The sequence below is a fragment of the Dermacentor andersoni genome, chromosome 3 (assembly GCF_023375885.2).
Source record: "Dermacentor andersoni chromosome 3, qqDerAnde1_hic_scaffold, whole genome shotgun sequence".
In the NCBI taxonomy this organism is placed as follows: Eukaryota; Metazoa; Arthropoda; class Arachnida; order Ixodida; family Ixodidae; genus Dermacentor; species Dermacentor andersoni.
In genome coordinates, this window is record NC_092816.1 from 187,970,141 (window position 1) to 187,984,022 (window position 13,882).

The 13,882-nt window shown below is 49.7% G+C and overlaps 1 protein-coding gene across 1 annotated transcript in view; it reads left to right on the plus strand.

The window, feature by feature from the left end:
• Positions 1–675: 675 nt before the first annotated feature.
• Positions 676–13,882, plus strand: part of LOC140216503 (uncharacterized) — a 29,904-nt gene continuing 16,697 nt past the window's right edge. The window contains exons 1-3 of the mRNA XM_072286836.1: positions 676–815; positions 7,746–7,778; positions 13,709–13,815. Of these exons, the coding sequence (XP_072142937.1) occupies positions 727–815; positions 7,746–7,778; positions 13,709–13,815 (229 nt within the window). The 5' untranslated portion in view covers positions 676–726. The remainder of the gene's footprint in view (positions 816–7,745; positions 7,779–13,708; positions 13,816–13,882) is intronic.

Consider the following 13,882-nt stretch of genomic DNA (forward strand, 5'->3'; position numbering starts at 1 on the left):
TTTGGCACAGTTCTTTCGACCAGGTATTGGAAATTCGTGATCACTTTAATGATAAACAACATTTATAAGGCGGAGCTTTTCTGCGTTCCTATACGACTCTGTATATCTGAAACAAGTATCGCCATTTGGTTTTTATGTACTAGTTTCTGCTTGTGACATCCTCTTTTCTCCTTTCTAGCTTGCTTTTTGCGACAGTTTGCCTAGATAGTTTCTTTGCCGTCTGCTAATATCGCACATCGCGTAAAGCGAGTTCCCTGTTCTCTCGTCTCTGTTTTTACCTATCACAACCCGTGTGTTATGGCACATCTTGGATGAACAAGACAACGAACTAGCCCTATTGAATGCGCTACTCTGATCCCTCAGCACGGTCCACACAATCTTTCGCAGTAGCTGTACACTGTAACAAGCTAATAAACAGTCCCATCTTGCTGCCGTTGTACATATGTAGATGTAACATGGTTATAATGGAGCGTTTTCAGGGCAGGACACTCAAAGAATGCAGAGAGGCGAGTCGCCGACGTATTATTTCTGTGTCCTGTCCTCCAAACGCGCCGTGATGACCATGTTTCATCAAGCCAGCAACAACCTAGCCCCTCTATGTCTCCTAGTTGTTCATAACGTTTGCAACGACTCAGCTACGCCTACACATCGTCGCCTTTGGCACCTGCAGGGAATCTCTGCTCGTGTAGACGACGCAGAAGCAAGACAGGAGCAGGTCCAGCGACCATGGCCCACGGCACGGTCATCAGGTACAACATCGACTCCGACGGCGGAAACAGCAGTAGTAGCAACAGCGCAAGCCCAGTCGTAAACGAGTGAGTGCTGCGGGCAGTCACCCCGCTACAACATCTGTTGCACTTTCTTTTTGACCATCGCGCTAATTGGAACAGCGGCACACTACAGGCGCTGCAGACAGCGCCGTCGTTAAAGTCCAAGTGAACATGCACCGAGTTGCAAAATAAGCGAAGCATTCTGTCATTTGCACGTTGTCTGCAGCCACATAAAAAGGCCTGACGCTTTCACTATTGTTTTATTTAACCTTCATGAGCCAGTTTATAATTTTAGAAGGTTTATTTATTCATTCGATTGAATGTCTCAAAACAGCTTTGAAGCTGTCAGAGTCACTTTAGGAGAGAGTAAATTTCACAACATGGATTTCTTTAACTTGCATCTAAATCTAAGTACACGAGTGCTTTCGCATTTCACCCCTCATCGAAATGCGGCTGGGAATGCAACCTGCCAGCGCCTGATCGGCAGCAGAACAACGCCGTGACGACTGAGTTATTGTGGCGACTACACATCGTATAATTTTTTGAGTAACTATCTTTTTATAAATCCACGTTTCGTTACACTACATTTACACAATCTGAAATTAGTTGCACTTTTGCACAACGCATTCCGTTTCACCCTCTTTGATGGTTTAAGGAAGGTCTCGGCATGCGTGCCACAGCAGTGCTGCAGTTTATCGATTTGACAAGTGAGCCACGAATGTTAAACTCATGTCATAACAACGGCAACATGCAATACCTTTCCGAGCAAATGCGACATATGCATAGATTCTCGCGTTATTTAGCTTTTTATAGAGAAGCTGTATACCCCTACCATCCGAGGAAGTTTTGTGTCATTGTGGTAAGCAAAAAAAATTCCCCATACGTGGGCCGATCCCGAAGATAGTGCAGTGCCGTGCCGAAACGCGGCGGAGAAGCAGGCGTTAAGCACTCCCCATACGTGGACCGATCCCGAAGACAGTGCAATGCCGGGCCGAGCCGCGGCAGAGGAGAAGCAGGCGTTAAGCACTCCCCATACGTGGGCCGATCCCGAAGATAGTGCAATGCCGTGCCGAAACGCGGCGGAGGAGAAGCAGGCGTTAAGCACTCCCCATACGTGGGCCGATCTCGAAGATAGAGCAAAGCCGTGCCGAGCCGCGGTGGAGGAGAAGCAGGCGTTAAGCACTCCCCATACGTGGACCGATCCCGAAGACAGTGCAATGCCGGGCCGAGCCGCGGCGGAGAAGAAGCAGGCGTTAAGCACTCCCCATACGTGGGCCGATCCCGAAGACAGTGCAATGCCGGGTCGAGCCGCGGCGGAGGAGAAGCAGGCGTTAAGCACTCCCCATACGTGGGCCGATCCCGAAGACAGAGCAAAGCCGTGCCAAGCCGCGGTGGAGGAGAAGCAGGCGTTAAGCACTCCCCATACGTGGGCCGATCCCGAAGACAGTGCAATGCCGGGCCGAGCCGCGGCGGAGGAGAAGCAGGCGTTAAGCACTCCCCATACGTGGGCCGATCCCGAAGACAGTGCAATGCCGGGTCGAGCCGCGGCGGAGGAGAAGCAGGCGTTAAGCACTCCCCATACGTGGGCCGATCCCAAAATAGTACAATGCCGTGCCGAGCCGCGGTGGAGGAGAAGCAGGCGTTAAGCACTCCCCATACGTGGGCCGATTCCAAAGACAGTGCAATGCCGGGCCGAGCCGCGGCGGAGAAAAGCAAGCGTTAAGCACTCCCCATACGTGGACCGATCCCGAAGACAGTGCAATGCCGGGCCGAAACGCGGCGGAGGAGAAGCAGGCGTTAAGCACTCCCCATACGTGGGCCGATTCCAAAGACAGTGCAATGCCGGGCCGAGCGGCGGCGGAGAAAAGCAAGCGGTAAGCACTCCCCATACGTGGGCCGACCCTGAAGACAGTGCAATGCCGGGCCGAGCCGCGGCGGAGGAAAAGCGGGCGTTAAGCACTCCCCATACGTGAGCCGATCCTGAAGACAGTGCAATGCCGGGCCGAGCCGCGGCGGAGGAGAAGCAGGCTTAAGCACTCCCCATAAGTGGGCCGATGCCGAAGATAGTGCAATGCCGGGCCGAGCGGCGGCGGAGAAAAGCAAGCGGTAAGCACTCCCCATACGTGGGCCGACCCTGAAGACAGTGCAATGCCGGGCCGATCTGCGGCGGAGAACCAAGCGTTAAGCGCTCCCCATACGTGGGCCGATTCCGAAGACAGTGCAATGCCGGCCCGAGACGCGGCGGAGAAGCAAGCGTTAAGCACTACCCATACCTGGGCCGATCCTGAAGACAGTGCAATGCCGGGCCGAGCCGCGGCGGAGGAGAAGCAGGCTTAAGCACTCCCCATAAGTGGGCCGATGCCGAAGATAGTGCAATGCCGGGCCGAGCGGCGGCGGAGAAAAGCAAGCGGTAAGCACTCCCCATACGTGGGCCGACCCTGAAGACAGTGCAATGCCGGGCCGATCTGCGGCGGAGAACCAAGCGTTAAGCGCTCCCCATACGTGGGCCGATTCCGAAGACAGTGCAATGCCGGCCCGAGACGCGGCGGAGAAGAAAAGCGTTAAGCACTACCCATACCTGGGCCGATTCCGAAGACAGTGCAATGCCGGGCCGAGCCGCGGCGGAGAAGCAAGCGTTAAGCACTCCCCATACGTGGGCCGATCCCGAAGATATTGCAATGCCGGGCCTACCCGCGGCGGTGGTGCAGTTCGCCATTAAGGGGCAGCCACATACACAGCTTCGCCGTTCTTCCTTCTTCACAGAGTGGAAGTGTACTGAGATTTTTTGAGGGTTGTGTATTTAAGAGAGAAGGAGCGGCATCACATCGGCTGTGACAGCTAGCATAATTCTTGTGCTTGAGCTGTATTACTGGAAGAGTCAGACATGATTTACAAGAGAAATTCAGATGCATTATCGACTTAACATAATTACAACTAGGTTTTTAACTAAATACTCTACCGCATGCATTGGAATTTACGAATTGTAGCCAAGGAGTATGCAAGGCGCATCCGCTTGGAACAATTCTGAGGATGCCGCCGGTTTCGATATAAGCGCCATCAAACGTCAGTTAAAAATGCACTTTTGTGCAACTTGCTGACATCACTTTTACACAGTGAGGCCAAAATTCTTCGATTCGCCACGTATTTCGCCGCACACAATGAGAATCAATATCTCCAATCTGCCTGGTGTCATCCGGAAAACTTGTTCCAAGTCTATGCTCTCCGCGTACTCATCGACTGCCATTTGCAAATGGCATGTGCCGTAAACTGGCTAGCTAAAAAAGTTATTTGGTAAATTTTGTTAGTTAGTCGATTATGCATCTGGATTTTTCATGTATGTAATGCCCACCTCTGAGTGGTGTAGCCCAGGGAATATAATTATGCTATCTGCCACAGACGATGTTATAAAATTGCGTTTAGCGCAAAAAGAAACAGCCCATATAATTTAGGTATCTCTGATTAAAAACGGTATTATGGTGGAAGGGGCAATTTGAGATATCTATCTATTTCTAACCATAATTAGAAGCCGTTGGTGGCGACTTGGATTTTCTGCCGATGGACAATTTGGCACAACAGCGGAGCGTCAATACTTCACCTATACAAACACTTGTAAGCAACGAACACTGCGCCTTCACTACAAGACCATGTTTTTCTAAGAAATCGAGGTACCTAGAAGACATTGAGGAGACAGTCCCGCAAGCGGCGGGCTGCATGCCTGCAGCCTCGCCGCCACCCCTGGTTCAACCCCCCTTCGCTGACCGCAGGCATCTCCCTCCGCCTCGAGTCCCGCGTTTTACGACCCTGGCGGTGTACAGTAGCCTGTGTCGTAGAGAGTAAAGTGGCATTTCAAAGAGAAAGGTTGTGTGTCTGCTTGCTCCCCCAAGTTCGCGAGGCGCCCTTGTTGCGTGGGAGCCGCTTGGGGCGAGTGTACGCGTGAGCCTTACTTTGCATCGCGTTTTCTGGCCCACAGTGGCACATTCGCGGGCCGCTCTCGGCCAGAGCTAGTTTTGTAACCAAGTGCGCGGTTAGCTAGCTGATTCCGCGGTAGAGAACCCCTTTTTGTTTACACTCAGAAGTGGGATAATCCCAACAAGCCTGTCAAGATGAGCCAGGAAGGTGAACATCCGTACAACACACGTCTTGCTGCCCAGTCACGCGCTGCTGAGGAGGTGACAAGAGCCACCGAGCTCCAACGAGACAGCAGGCAACGCAATGATCGCGGCGCACCAGACCAGCTCCAAGAAAAAGTCGCCCAGCTTTCGCGACTGCAGGAGGAGATTCGGGAGCTCGGCGGCTCTACTCCTGCTTCCTCAACACCATCGTTCCAGCTGGATTCAGGCCCGGGCAACGCAAGCTTGGGACAGCTCACCGAGGCCCTCTCTGCAATGGCCCGCATGATGGAGAGGATGAATGCGCCCTCGACAGCGACGACTGTTCATGTGAGTCCGGACCCCTCTACCGCAATCCCAAGCTTTAACGGGGACAGCGCCCAAATCGGTGCTGAAGGTTGGCTGGAAACATTTTCGCGCGTTGCGGACTTAGCCAACTGGTCTGAACAACAACGCCTAACTGCAATTCACCTCAAGCTGCAGGGCCCCGCTAGGGATTGGCTAATCTCGTCAGCAACAAGGCATCAGTCATGGCAAGAGTTCGAAACTGCATTTAAATCAGCCTTCGTGATTGAAGAAAGCTTGCCGGACTTATGGAGGAGAATGGCCGAACGAGTTCAGAGTCGTGACGAGGAGGTGACGAAGTACGTCAGAGAAAAGGAACGAATGTGCACCAGGGTCAAGCTAAGTCTGCCGGACACAATTACCGAGATTGTCAGATGCCTCTGGTCGACTGAAATGAGTTTCGCGCTGCGGGACAGAAGCTACAGAAGTGTGGACGAGTTGCTTCAAGCTATCAAAGCGTATGAAAATTTTACAGAAAGCCGCGAAAAGCAATTCCCATCAGCACAAAGATTCGGCAGCAGAAGCCGACCGAGCAGTGGCCACCAGCCATTTCCTTCGTCAACAGAAGTAGACGATGCTGTACGCAGCAGCACCGTGCGAGAAGGAGTGCGACACGCGGACGGAGTACATTGTTACAACTGCCAAAAAACGGGCCACCTGTCGCGTCAGTGTTCTGAGCCACGGCGCCCACTTCACTGCACGAAGTGCAATTACGATGGGCACAGCGCGAAATTTTGTCCGAATCAGGGCCGCTCAGAGAACGTGACCAATATTGTACGCACCACGCCTTCAAAGAGGGTGTACAAAAGCGTTTGCATTGACGGCGAATGGATGCCCGCTCTTCTCGATACGGGTGCCGATGAGAGCTTGATCAAGCTGACGCCTGCCGTGCAGCTGAACAGGGAGCTTACGGCACCTCCCGGAGCGGCCATACGCGGTGTGGGTGGACAGCGGTCATCCCTCGGCGAACTAGACTTAAGGGTGCGCGTCGATGATGTTGGTCTTCCCGCCGTCCACTTTTTCATAGTCAGCGACGACGCCTTTGTTGGACCGGACGTCATCATTGGTACGAACGTGATTGACTTGCCCGATTTGCTTCTGGTCCGTAGTGGTGGGTGTGCCCATTTACTAAACCAAAGGGAAGCACAAGAGCTGGCAGGTCTTGTTGCAGAATTGGAAAGACCGAGAGAGGTCGTCAAGTGTCGCGAAAGCGTTGAGGCTGCCCCTCGGACGGTTCTGTCTGTGTGAGGAACGCCTTCCCTTGATGAACCTGATGTTTTCAGTGACCCGGGTGCGAACTACAGCGACGCCAAGTTGCCCATGAAGCAAGGTCAAATACTCAACTGTACACCCGCTCCTTGCAACATGCCAGAGCAAGTTTTACTGACTGCCAATGAGGAGGCCCATGTGCTTCAATTAATAAGCCGAAGTGACAGCAATGTTGGCTCGATCGTCTATGGAGAAGAGAAAACACAGCCCTGCGTGTTGCTTAACAAGCATAATAATTGTTGTGCAGTGCAAATCGAAGAACTGGGGTGCACCGGCATCGCTGAAATGAAAATCGTGGAGCTCCCTGGAAGCAAGCCGGTTTTCCAGCAACCATACCGCAGCTCATACTATGAAAGGCGGGTACTGAAGGACATTACCGATGAGCTGAAATCATGTGGATTAATCCGCGACAGTATTTTCCAGTACAGCAGCCCTGTTCTCCAACAGAAGAAAGGATTGAGCATACAAGATGGTGATCGACTACCGCCGCCTCCGTGGCCACAAACAGTTAAGGACACAGGACAGCCTACGAGCAAGCAACCTAAACACAGAGGCCCGTACATTGTTACAGAGGTTCTGCCTGCGGACACATACCGCTTCTCGAACCTACGAATATCGAAGGGATCGACGCGGCCAGACTACGTCGCGAGCGCCCATGCAAGCCAGATGAAACAATTTAAATCGGCGTCGGACAGCGAGTGCGAAAGCGAGTCAGACTGATGAGACTCTCTCGGGACGAGATCGTGCAGGATGGTCGAGTGTAAGCAACGAACACTGCGCCTTCACTACAAGACCATGTTTTTCTAAGAAATCGAGGTACCTAGAAGACATTGAGGAGACAGTCCCGCAAGCGGCGGGCTGCATGCCTGCAGCCTCGCCGCCACCCCTGGTTCAACCCCCCTTCGCTGACCGCAGGCATCTCCCTCCGCCTCGAGTCCCGCGTTTTACGACCCTGGCGGTGTACAGTAGCCTGTGTCGTAGAGAGTAAAGTGGCATTTCAAAGAGAAAGGTTGTGTGTCTGCTTGCTCCCCCAAGTTCGCGAGGCGCCCTTGTTGCGTGGGAGCCGCTTGGGGCGAGTGTACGCGTGAGCCTTACTTTGCATCGCGTTTTCTGGCCCACAGTGGCACATTCGCGGGCCGCTCTCGGCCAGAGCTAGTTTTGTAACCAAGTGCGCGGTTAGCTAGCTGAGTCCGCGGTAGAGAACCCCTTTTTGTTTACACACTAAGCGTCATATTTTCTCTTCTTGTTCCAGGAGGAATGCCAGTGGCGCTGATGCAGAACACGAGTAAGTGCAACAGTGCAGTGACTGTCTGAACCTCTGTGTGTTGTCGCGATTTCACTCAGTGAACTCGCATAAATCTGGGCCGGCATGTTGTAGCGATGCCTTTTCCGATTCTATGCTTTTTCAGGCTTTTCGCGCTTGGCCAGTGGTCAGAGCGACGGTCTGCCCACATTATCAATGGGATCAGGCGGCCGTGTGTGGTGGATGATAAGAATAGCATAGAATAAGGCATAAGGCATCGCTACAAAATAGCGGCCCTGTGCTCAAATAGCGGCTTGAGACAGCCGAGTCGCGAACGCTAAGCCCTCTACAATGCTACGAATTCCAGGCGACGGCCATACAGATAAATGGCTGAGATAAAATGACTTAGATAACCTTATCGATATAAATGTCGATGGTCGTAGACGCGCCTATACTTATCTTTCTCGCTGACAGTGGAGCGGGCACAATTTATGCCCACACAGAAACAGAAAAGTGGCTCGGTTGCGCGTTTTGCGCGTCATATTTTTTTCTTGTTGTCATTCATCGGGGAGAGCTTAGTCGTTCGGGCAATAAGCTCAATTCTGACACGTAAGTTTTTTTAGCAGATGATTGCATTTCTGAAACTTAGAAACGTGAGTAATCAGATAAAAAGAATGGATGTGTGGGTACGTATGTGTGAACCTCGAATGAATCATTCTGTCTTGAGTACAGACAAGTACGTCTAATTAATAACGCATGGATGACATTTAGCAGCTTTCCACATTGCTTCCTCGTCAAAGCAGAGAAAGAAAATGGGGGAGGGGGTGGGGCGAGGGCTTATTGTGCATTTAGACTTCTCTGCTCAGGACTTTTGTCATTGGCACTCCACATTTTCCAAGCCGCGGTCACGTGCGCTGAACCCAAGACAACCGCGCATCCACGGTCGCACGGGAAGTGTGCGCCTGCGTTCAACAGAAGTTCTTATTTTATCTACAGGTTGCGTTAATTATACCGGGTTCATAGGTGACTCGCAGATTTGTGCTAATCAAACTACATGAAAAGAAGCGACACGCGTCTAAATATACTTTAAGTGGTGCTAACCCTACCTCTCTGTGCATCTACGTCACAATAGAATACAGAGGACCGCGAGTATTCTCATCATCATCTGGCGAAAGATGATGACAATATTCAAAGTTCCCAACCACGCCCATCATCTTCATCATCGGTACGCCAGTGAAGATCTGTGGATGCATGGAGAGGATGAGGAAGACGAAGTGACAGAAACCATAAGATGGCGACGAATGTGCTAAATAAAGTAGCCTGTTTAAGTCAGCATGGCGTCTCCGTTACAGTATACAACGTCCGAACGGCTACTTGCAACAAACAAGGAGCCTGTCCACCCGATGCTCGAACTAAATTTGCTCACCTGCACACTTACCTGACACAGCGGACAGGCCGCCGGTGTGTCACTCTGACACACCGGACAGGCCGCCATTGGAATCTGAAGCTGGCAACGCTTAACGCCAGCACGTTAGCTAGTGAGGCGAGTCTAGCAGTGCTATTAGAGGAATTAGAAGGCAGTAAATGGGATATAATAGGGCTCAGCGAAGTTAGGAGGACAAAAGAAGCATATACAGTGCTAAGAAGCGGGCACGTCCTGTGCTACCGGGGCTTAGTGGAGAGACGAGAACTAGGAGTCGGATTCCTGAATAATAAGGATATAGCTGGTAACATACAGGAATTCTATAGCATTAACGAGAGGGTGGCTGGTCTTGTTGTGAAACTTAATAAGAGGTACAAATTGAAGGTCGTACAGGTCTACGCCCCTACATCCGGTCATGCTGACCAGGAAGTCGAAAGCTTCTATGAAGACGTGGAATCTGCGATGGGTAAAGTGAAAACAAGATACACTATACTGATGGGTGACTTCAATGCCACGGTAGGCAAGAAGCAGGCTGGAGACAAGTCAGGGGTGGGAATATGGCATACGCTCTAGGAATAGCAGGGGAGAGTTATGAGTAAAGTTTGCAGAACACAATAACATGCGGATAATGAATACCTTCTTCCGCAAGCGGGATAGCCGAAAGTGGACGGGGAGGAGCCCGAATAGCGAGACTAGAAAAGAAATAGGCTTTATACCCTGTGCTAACCCTGGCATCATACAAGATGTGGACGTGCTCGGCAAGATGCGCTGCAGTGACCACACGATGGTAAGAACTCGAATTAGCCTAGACTTTAGGAGGGAACGGAAGAAACTGGTACATAAGAAGCCGATCAATGAGTTAGCGGTAAGAGGGAAAATAGAGGAATTCCAGATCAAGCTACAGAACAGGTATTCGGCCTTAACTCAGGAAGAGGACCTTAGTGTTGAAGATATGAACGACAATCTTATGGGCATAATTAAGGAGTGTGCACTAGAAGTCGGGGGTAACTCCATTAGACAGGATGCCAGTAAGCTATCGCAGGAGACGAAAAATCTGATCAAGAAAGGCCAATGTATGAAAGCCTCTAACCTTACAGCTAGAATAGAACTGGCACAACTTTCCAAGTTAATCAACAAGCGTAAGAAAGCTGACATAAGGAAGTATAACATGCATATAATTGAGCATGCTCTCAGGAACGGAAGAAGCCCAAAATCAGTGTAGAAGAAACTAGGAATAGGCAAGAATCAGATGTATGCGTTAAGAGACAAAGCCGGCAATATCATTACTAATATGGATGAGATAGTTCAAGTGACTGAGGAGTTCTATAAAGATTTATACAGTACCAGTGGCACCCAAGATGATAATGGAAGAAAGAATAGTCTAGAGGAATTTGAAATTCCACAAGCAACTCCGCAAGAAGTAAAGAAAGCCTTGAGAACTATGCAAAGGGGGAAGGCACCTGGGGAGGATCAGGTAACCGCAGATTTGTTGAAGGATGGCGGGCAGATTGTTCTCGAAAAACTGGCCACCCTGTATACGCAATGCCTCAAGACTTCGAGCGTACCACGATCTTGGAAGAACGCTAACATAATCCTAATCCATAAGAAAGGGGACGCCAAAAACTTCAAAAAATTATAGACCAATCAGCTTACTGAGCGTTTCCTACAAAGTATCTACTAAGGTAATCGCAAATAGAATCAGGAACACCTTAGACTTCTGTTAAACAAAGGACCAGGCAGGATTCCGTAAAGGCTACTCAACAATAGACCATATTCACACTATCAATCAGGTGATAGAGAAATGTGCCGAATATAACCAACCCTTATGTATAGTTTCCTTGATTACGAGAAAGCGTTTGATTCAGTCGAAACCTCAGCAGTCATGGATGCATCACGGAATCAGGGTGTAGACGAGCCGTATGTAAAAACGCTGAAAGATATCTATAGCAGCTCCACAGCAACCGTAGTCATCCATAAAGAAAGGAACAAAATCCCAATAAAGGAAGGCGTCAGGCAGGGAGATACGATCTCTCCAATGCTATTCAGAGCGTGTTTACAGGAGGTACTAAGAGACCTGAATTGGGAAGAATTGTGGATAAGAGTTAATGGAGAATACATTAGTAACTTGCGATTCGTTGATGATATTGCCTTGCTTAGCAACTCAGGGGACCAATTAAAAAAATTAAATTTTGGGGTTTTACGTGCCAAAACCACTTTCTGATTATGAGGCACACCGTAGTGGAGGACTCCGGAAATTTCGACCACCTGGGGTTCTTTAACGTGCACCTAAACCTAAGTACACGGGTGTTTTCGCATTTCGCCCCCATCGAAATGCGGCCGCCGTGGCCGGGATTCGATCCCGCGACCTTGTGCTCAGCAGCCTAACACCATAGCCACTGAGCAACCACGACGGGTGGGGGACCAATTTCAATGCATGCTCACTGACCTGGAGAGGCAAAGCAGAAAAGTGGGTCTAAAATTAATCTGCAGAAAACTAAAGTAATTTTAAACAGTCTCAGAAGACAACAGCAGTTTACGATAGGTGGCGAGGCACTGGAAGTAGTAAGGGAATATATTTACTTAGGACGGGTAGTGACCGCGGACCCGGATCATGAGACTGAAATAATCACAAGAATAAGAATGGGCTGGGGTGCGTTTGGCAGGCATTCTCAGATCATGAACATAATGTTTCCATTATCCCTCAAGAGAAAAGTGTATAACAGCTGTGTCTTACCAGTACTGACGTACGGAGCAGAAACCTGGAGGCTTACGGAAAGGGTTCTACTTAAATTGAGGACGACGCAACGAGGTATGGAAAGAAGAATGATGGGTGTAACGTTAAGGGATAAGAAAAGAGCAGATTGGGTGAGGGAACAAACGCGAGTTAATGACATCTTGGTTGAAATCAAGAAAAATAAGTGGGCGTGGGCATGACATATAATGAGTAGGGAAGATAACCGATGGTCATTAAGGGTTACGGACTTGATTCCAAGGGAAGGGAAGCGTAGCAGGGGGCGGCAGTTAGGTAGGTAGTTAGTTAGTTTGCAGGGACAACATGGCCACAATTAGTACATGACCGGGGTAGTTGGAGAAGTATGGGAGAGGCCTTTGCCCTGCAGTGGGCGTAAGCATGTTGATTATTATTATTATTATTATTATTATTATTATTATTATTATTATTATTATTATTATGACACTTACCTGACCATGCCAGGCTGGTGTGCAATATTTTATGCTCGAAATGATGCGGAAACGCGAGTTTGTACCTCGACAGTATCCGAGTTGTGTGGGAAAAAAAGATACAAGGGACAAACGGCGCGAGGGACGCCACGAGTGTTGTCGCGTCGCTGGTTGAACGGAATTTCCGTGGCCCACGTTACGACCGAGAGTACAATTACGTAAACGAGTATTTGTGCCACAGTATAAGGAAGTGCTCGTCCTCGGTGACGGGCCTATTTTAGAGAACTGCAAGAATTTTCCACAGAAAAGACCGAAGTTCGCAGCTGACCCTCCGCTTTCGCCCGTGGATAATGCCGTGTACTTAAGGCAAGTTTCCGTAAAGGCGACAAAAACGATGCCCCCAAAATTCGTGGTCAAATGTGCTAACCCTGTCGCAGGTACTTCTGGTTCGAAGCTTAAGTTGGAGAATGTGCCTTTGGTCGTCAATTTCCTAGTAGAGAAGCGCCTCGAACTTGTTACAACAGACAAGGAAGGTTGCTTTTGTGGTACTTCTCGATGTGATGTACAAGGCCTTACAAGAGAACTTTGAACGGGCCCCAGAAATAGGGTATAAAAGTTAAAAAGGAACGCCTTTAAGCTGCTGAACTATATGAAACTAGACCGATGCTGCAGTGGTTAGGAAGGCGGGAAAGAATTTTTAGGGCGTCTTTTTTGGCTCCAAGACGCATAAACCTGATATCCATTTTAGGGTCATCGTAATTCGAGAGGAGCACCCTCCTGGCGACGTGTCGTTTCACAGTTACTCCAGAGGCAACTATAAATTTAGAAGTTAAAGTACTCCTATCGGGTGTCTAGTTCTTTGGTTGTGACACATCTTTTTTTTTAGGTATGAAAATCCTGGCAAATGCCGAGCCATCAATATTGACGTGGAAATGTTTTTCCATTCGCACCGCCCTGCTGATGACTTGCGTTAGTACGTACATTTGTACTTTCAGCTATGAACGCGCTGTGAAAGCTCTATGTAGTCATTTTTAGAACTTTGGTTATTTTACTTTAAGTGCGCTTTCTTGTAAATGAAGAATGCCAAACCCGTATTTCATTTCTTGCATTTAGTGCCACGACAAGGCATTTGCTGCATATCCCCCTCCCCCCTTACCGACTCTTCTGGGGGACTGTAAAATATCAGAAATGAAAAGTAAAATCAAAATATGACTTGCTGAAACGTCACAGGCTAAGCAACACCTGACGCCGCAAACACGGCATTGAGGAAATGGCGAGTTAGAAGTGGGTATATATTTTAAAGATAGGCTGTCGCGTCTTCATCACATTTATCAGGGGAAGTCAGGGCTATTATTAATCTCGTTTGCAGATCGGTGCACAGCCGGGAGCGGTATGTGGTGATGGCGATGATGCTGCTGCTCTTGATCATCGGTTGCACGCTGTTCGGCATGCTCTTCTGGATGCTTTCAGAGGACCGTGAGTGCCGATCATCATCTCTGACATACACACGCACACACACACGCACAGTATACGGTAAGATCTG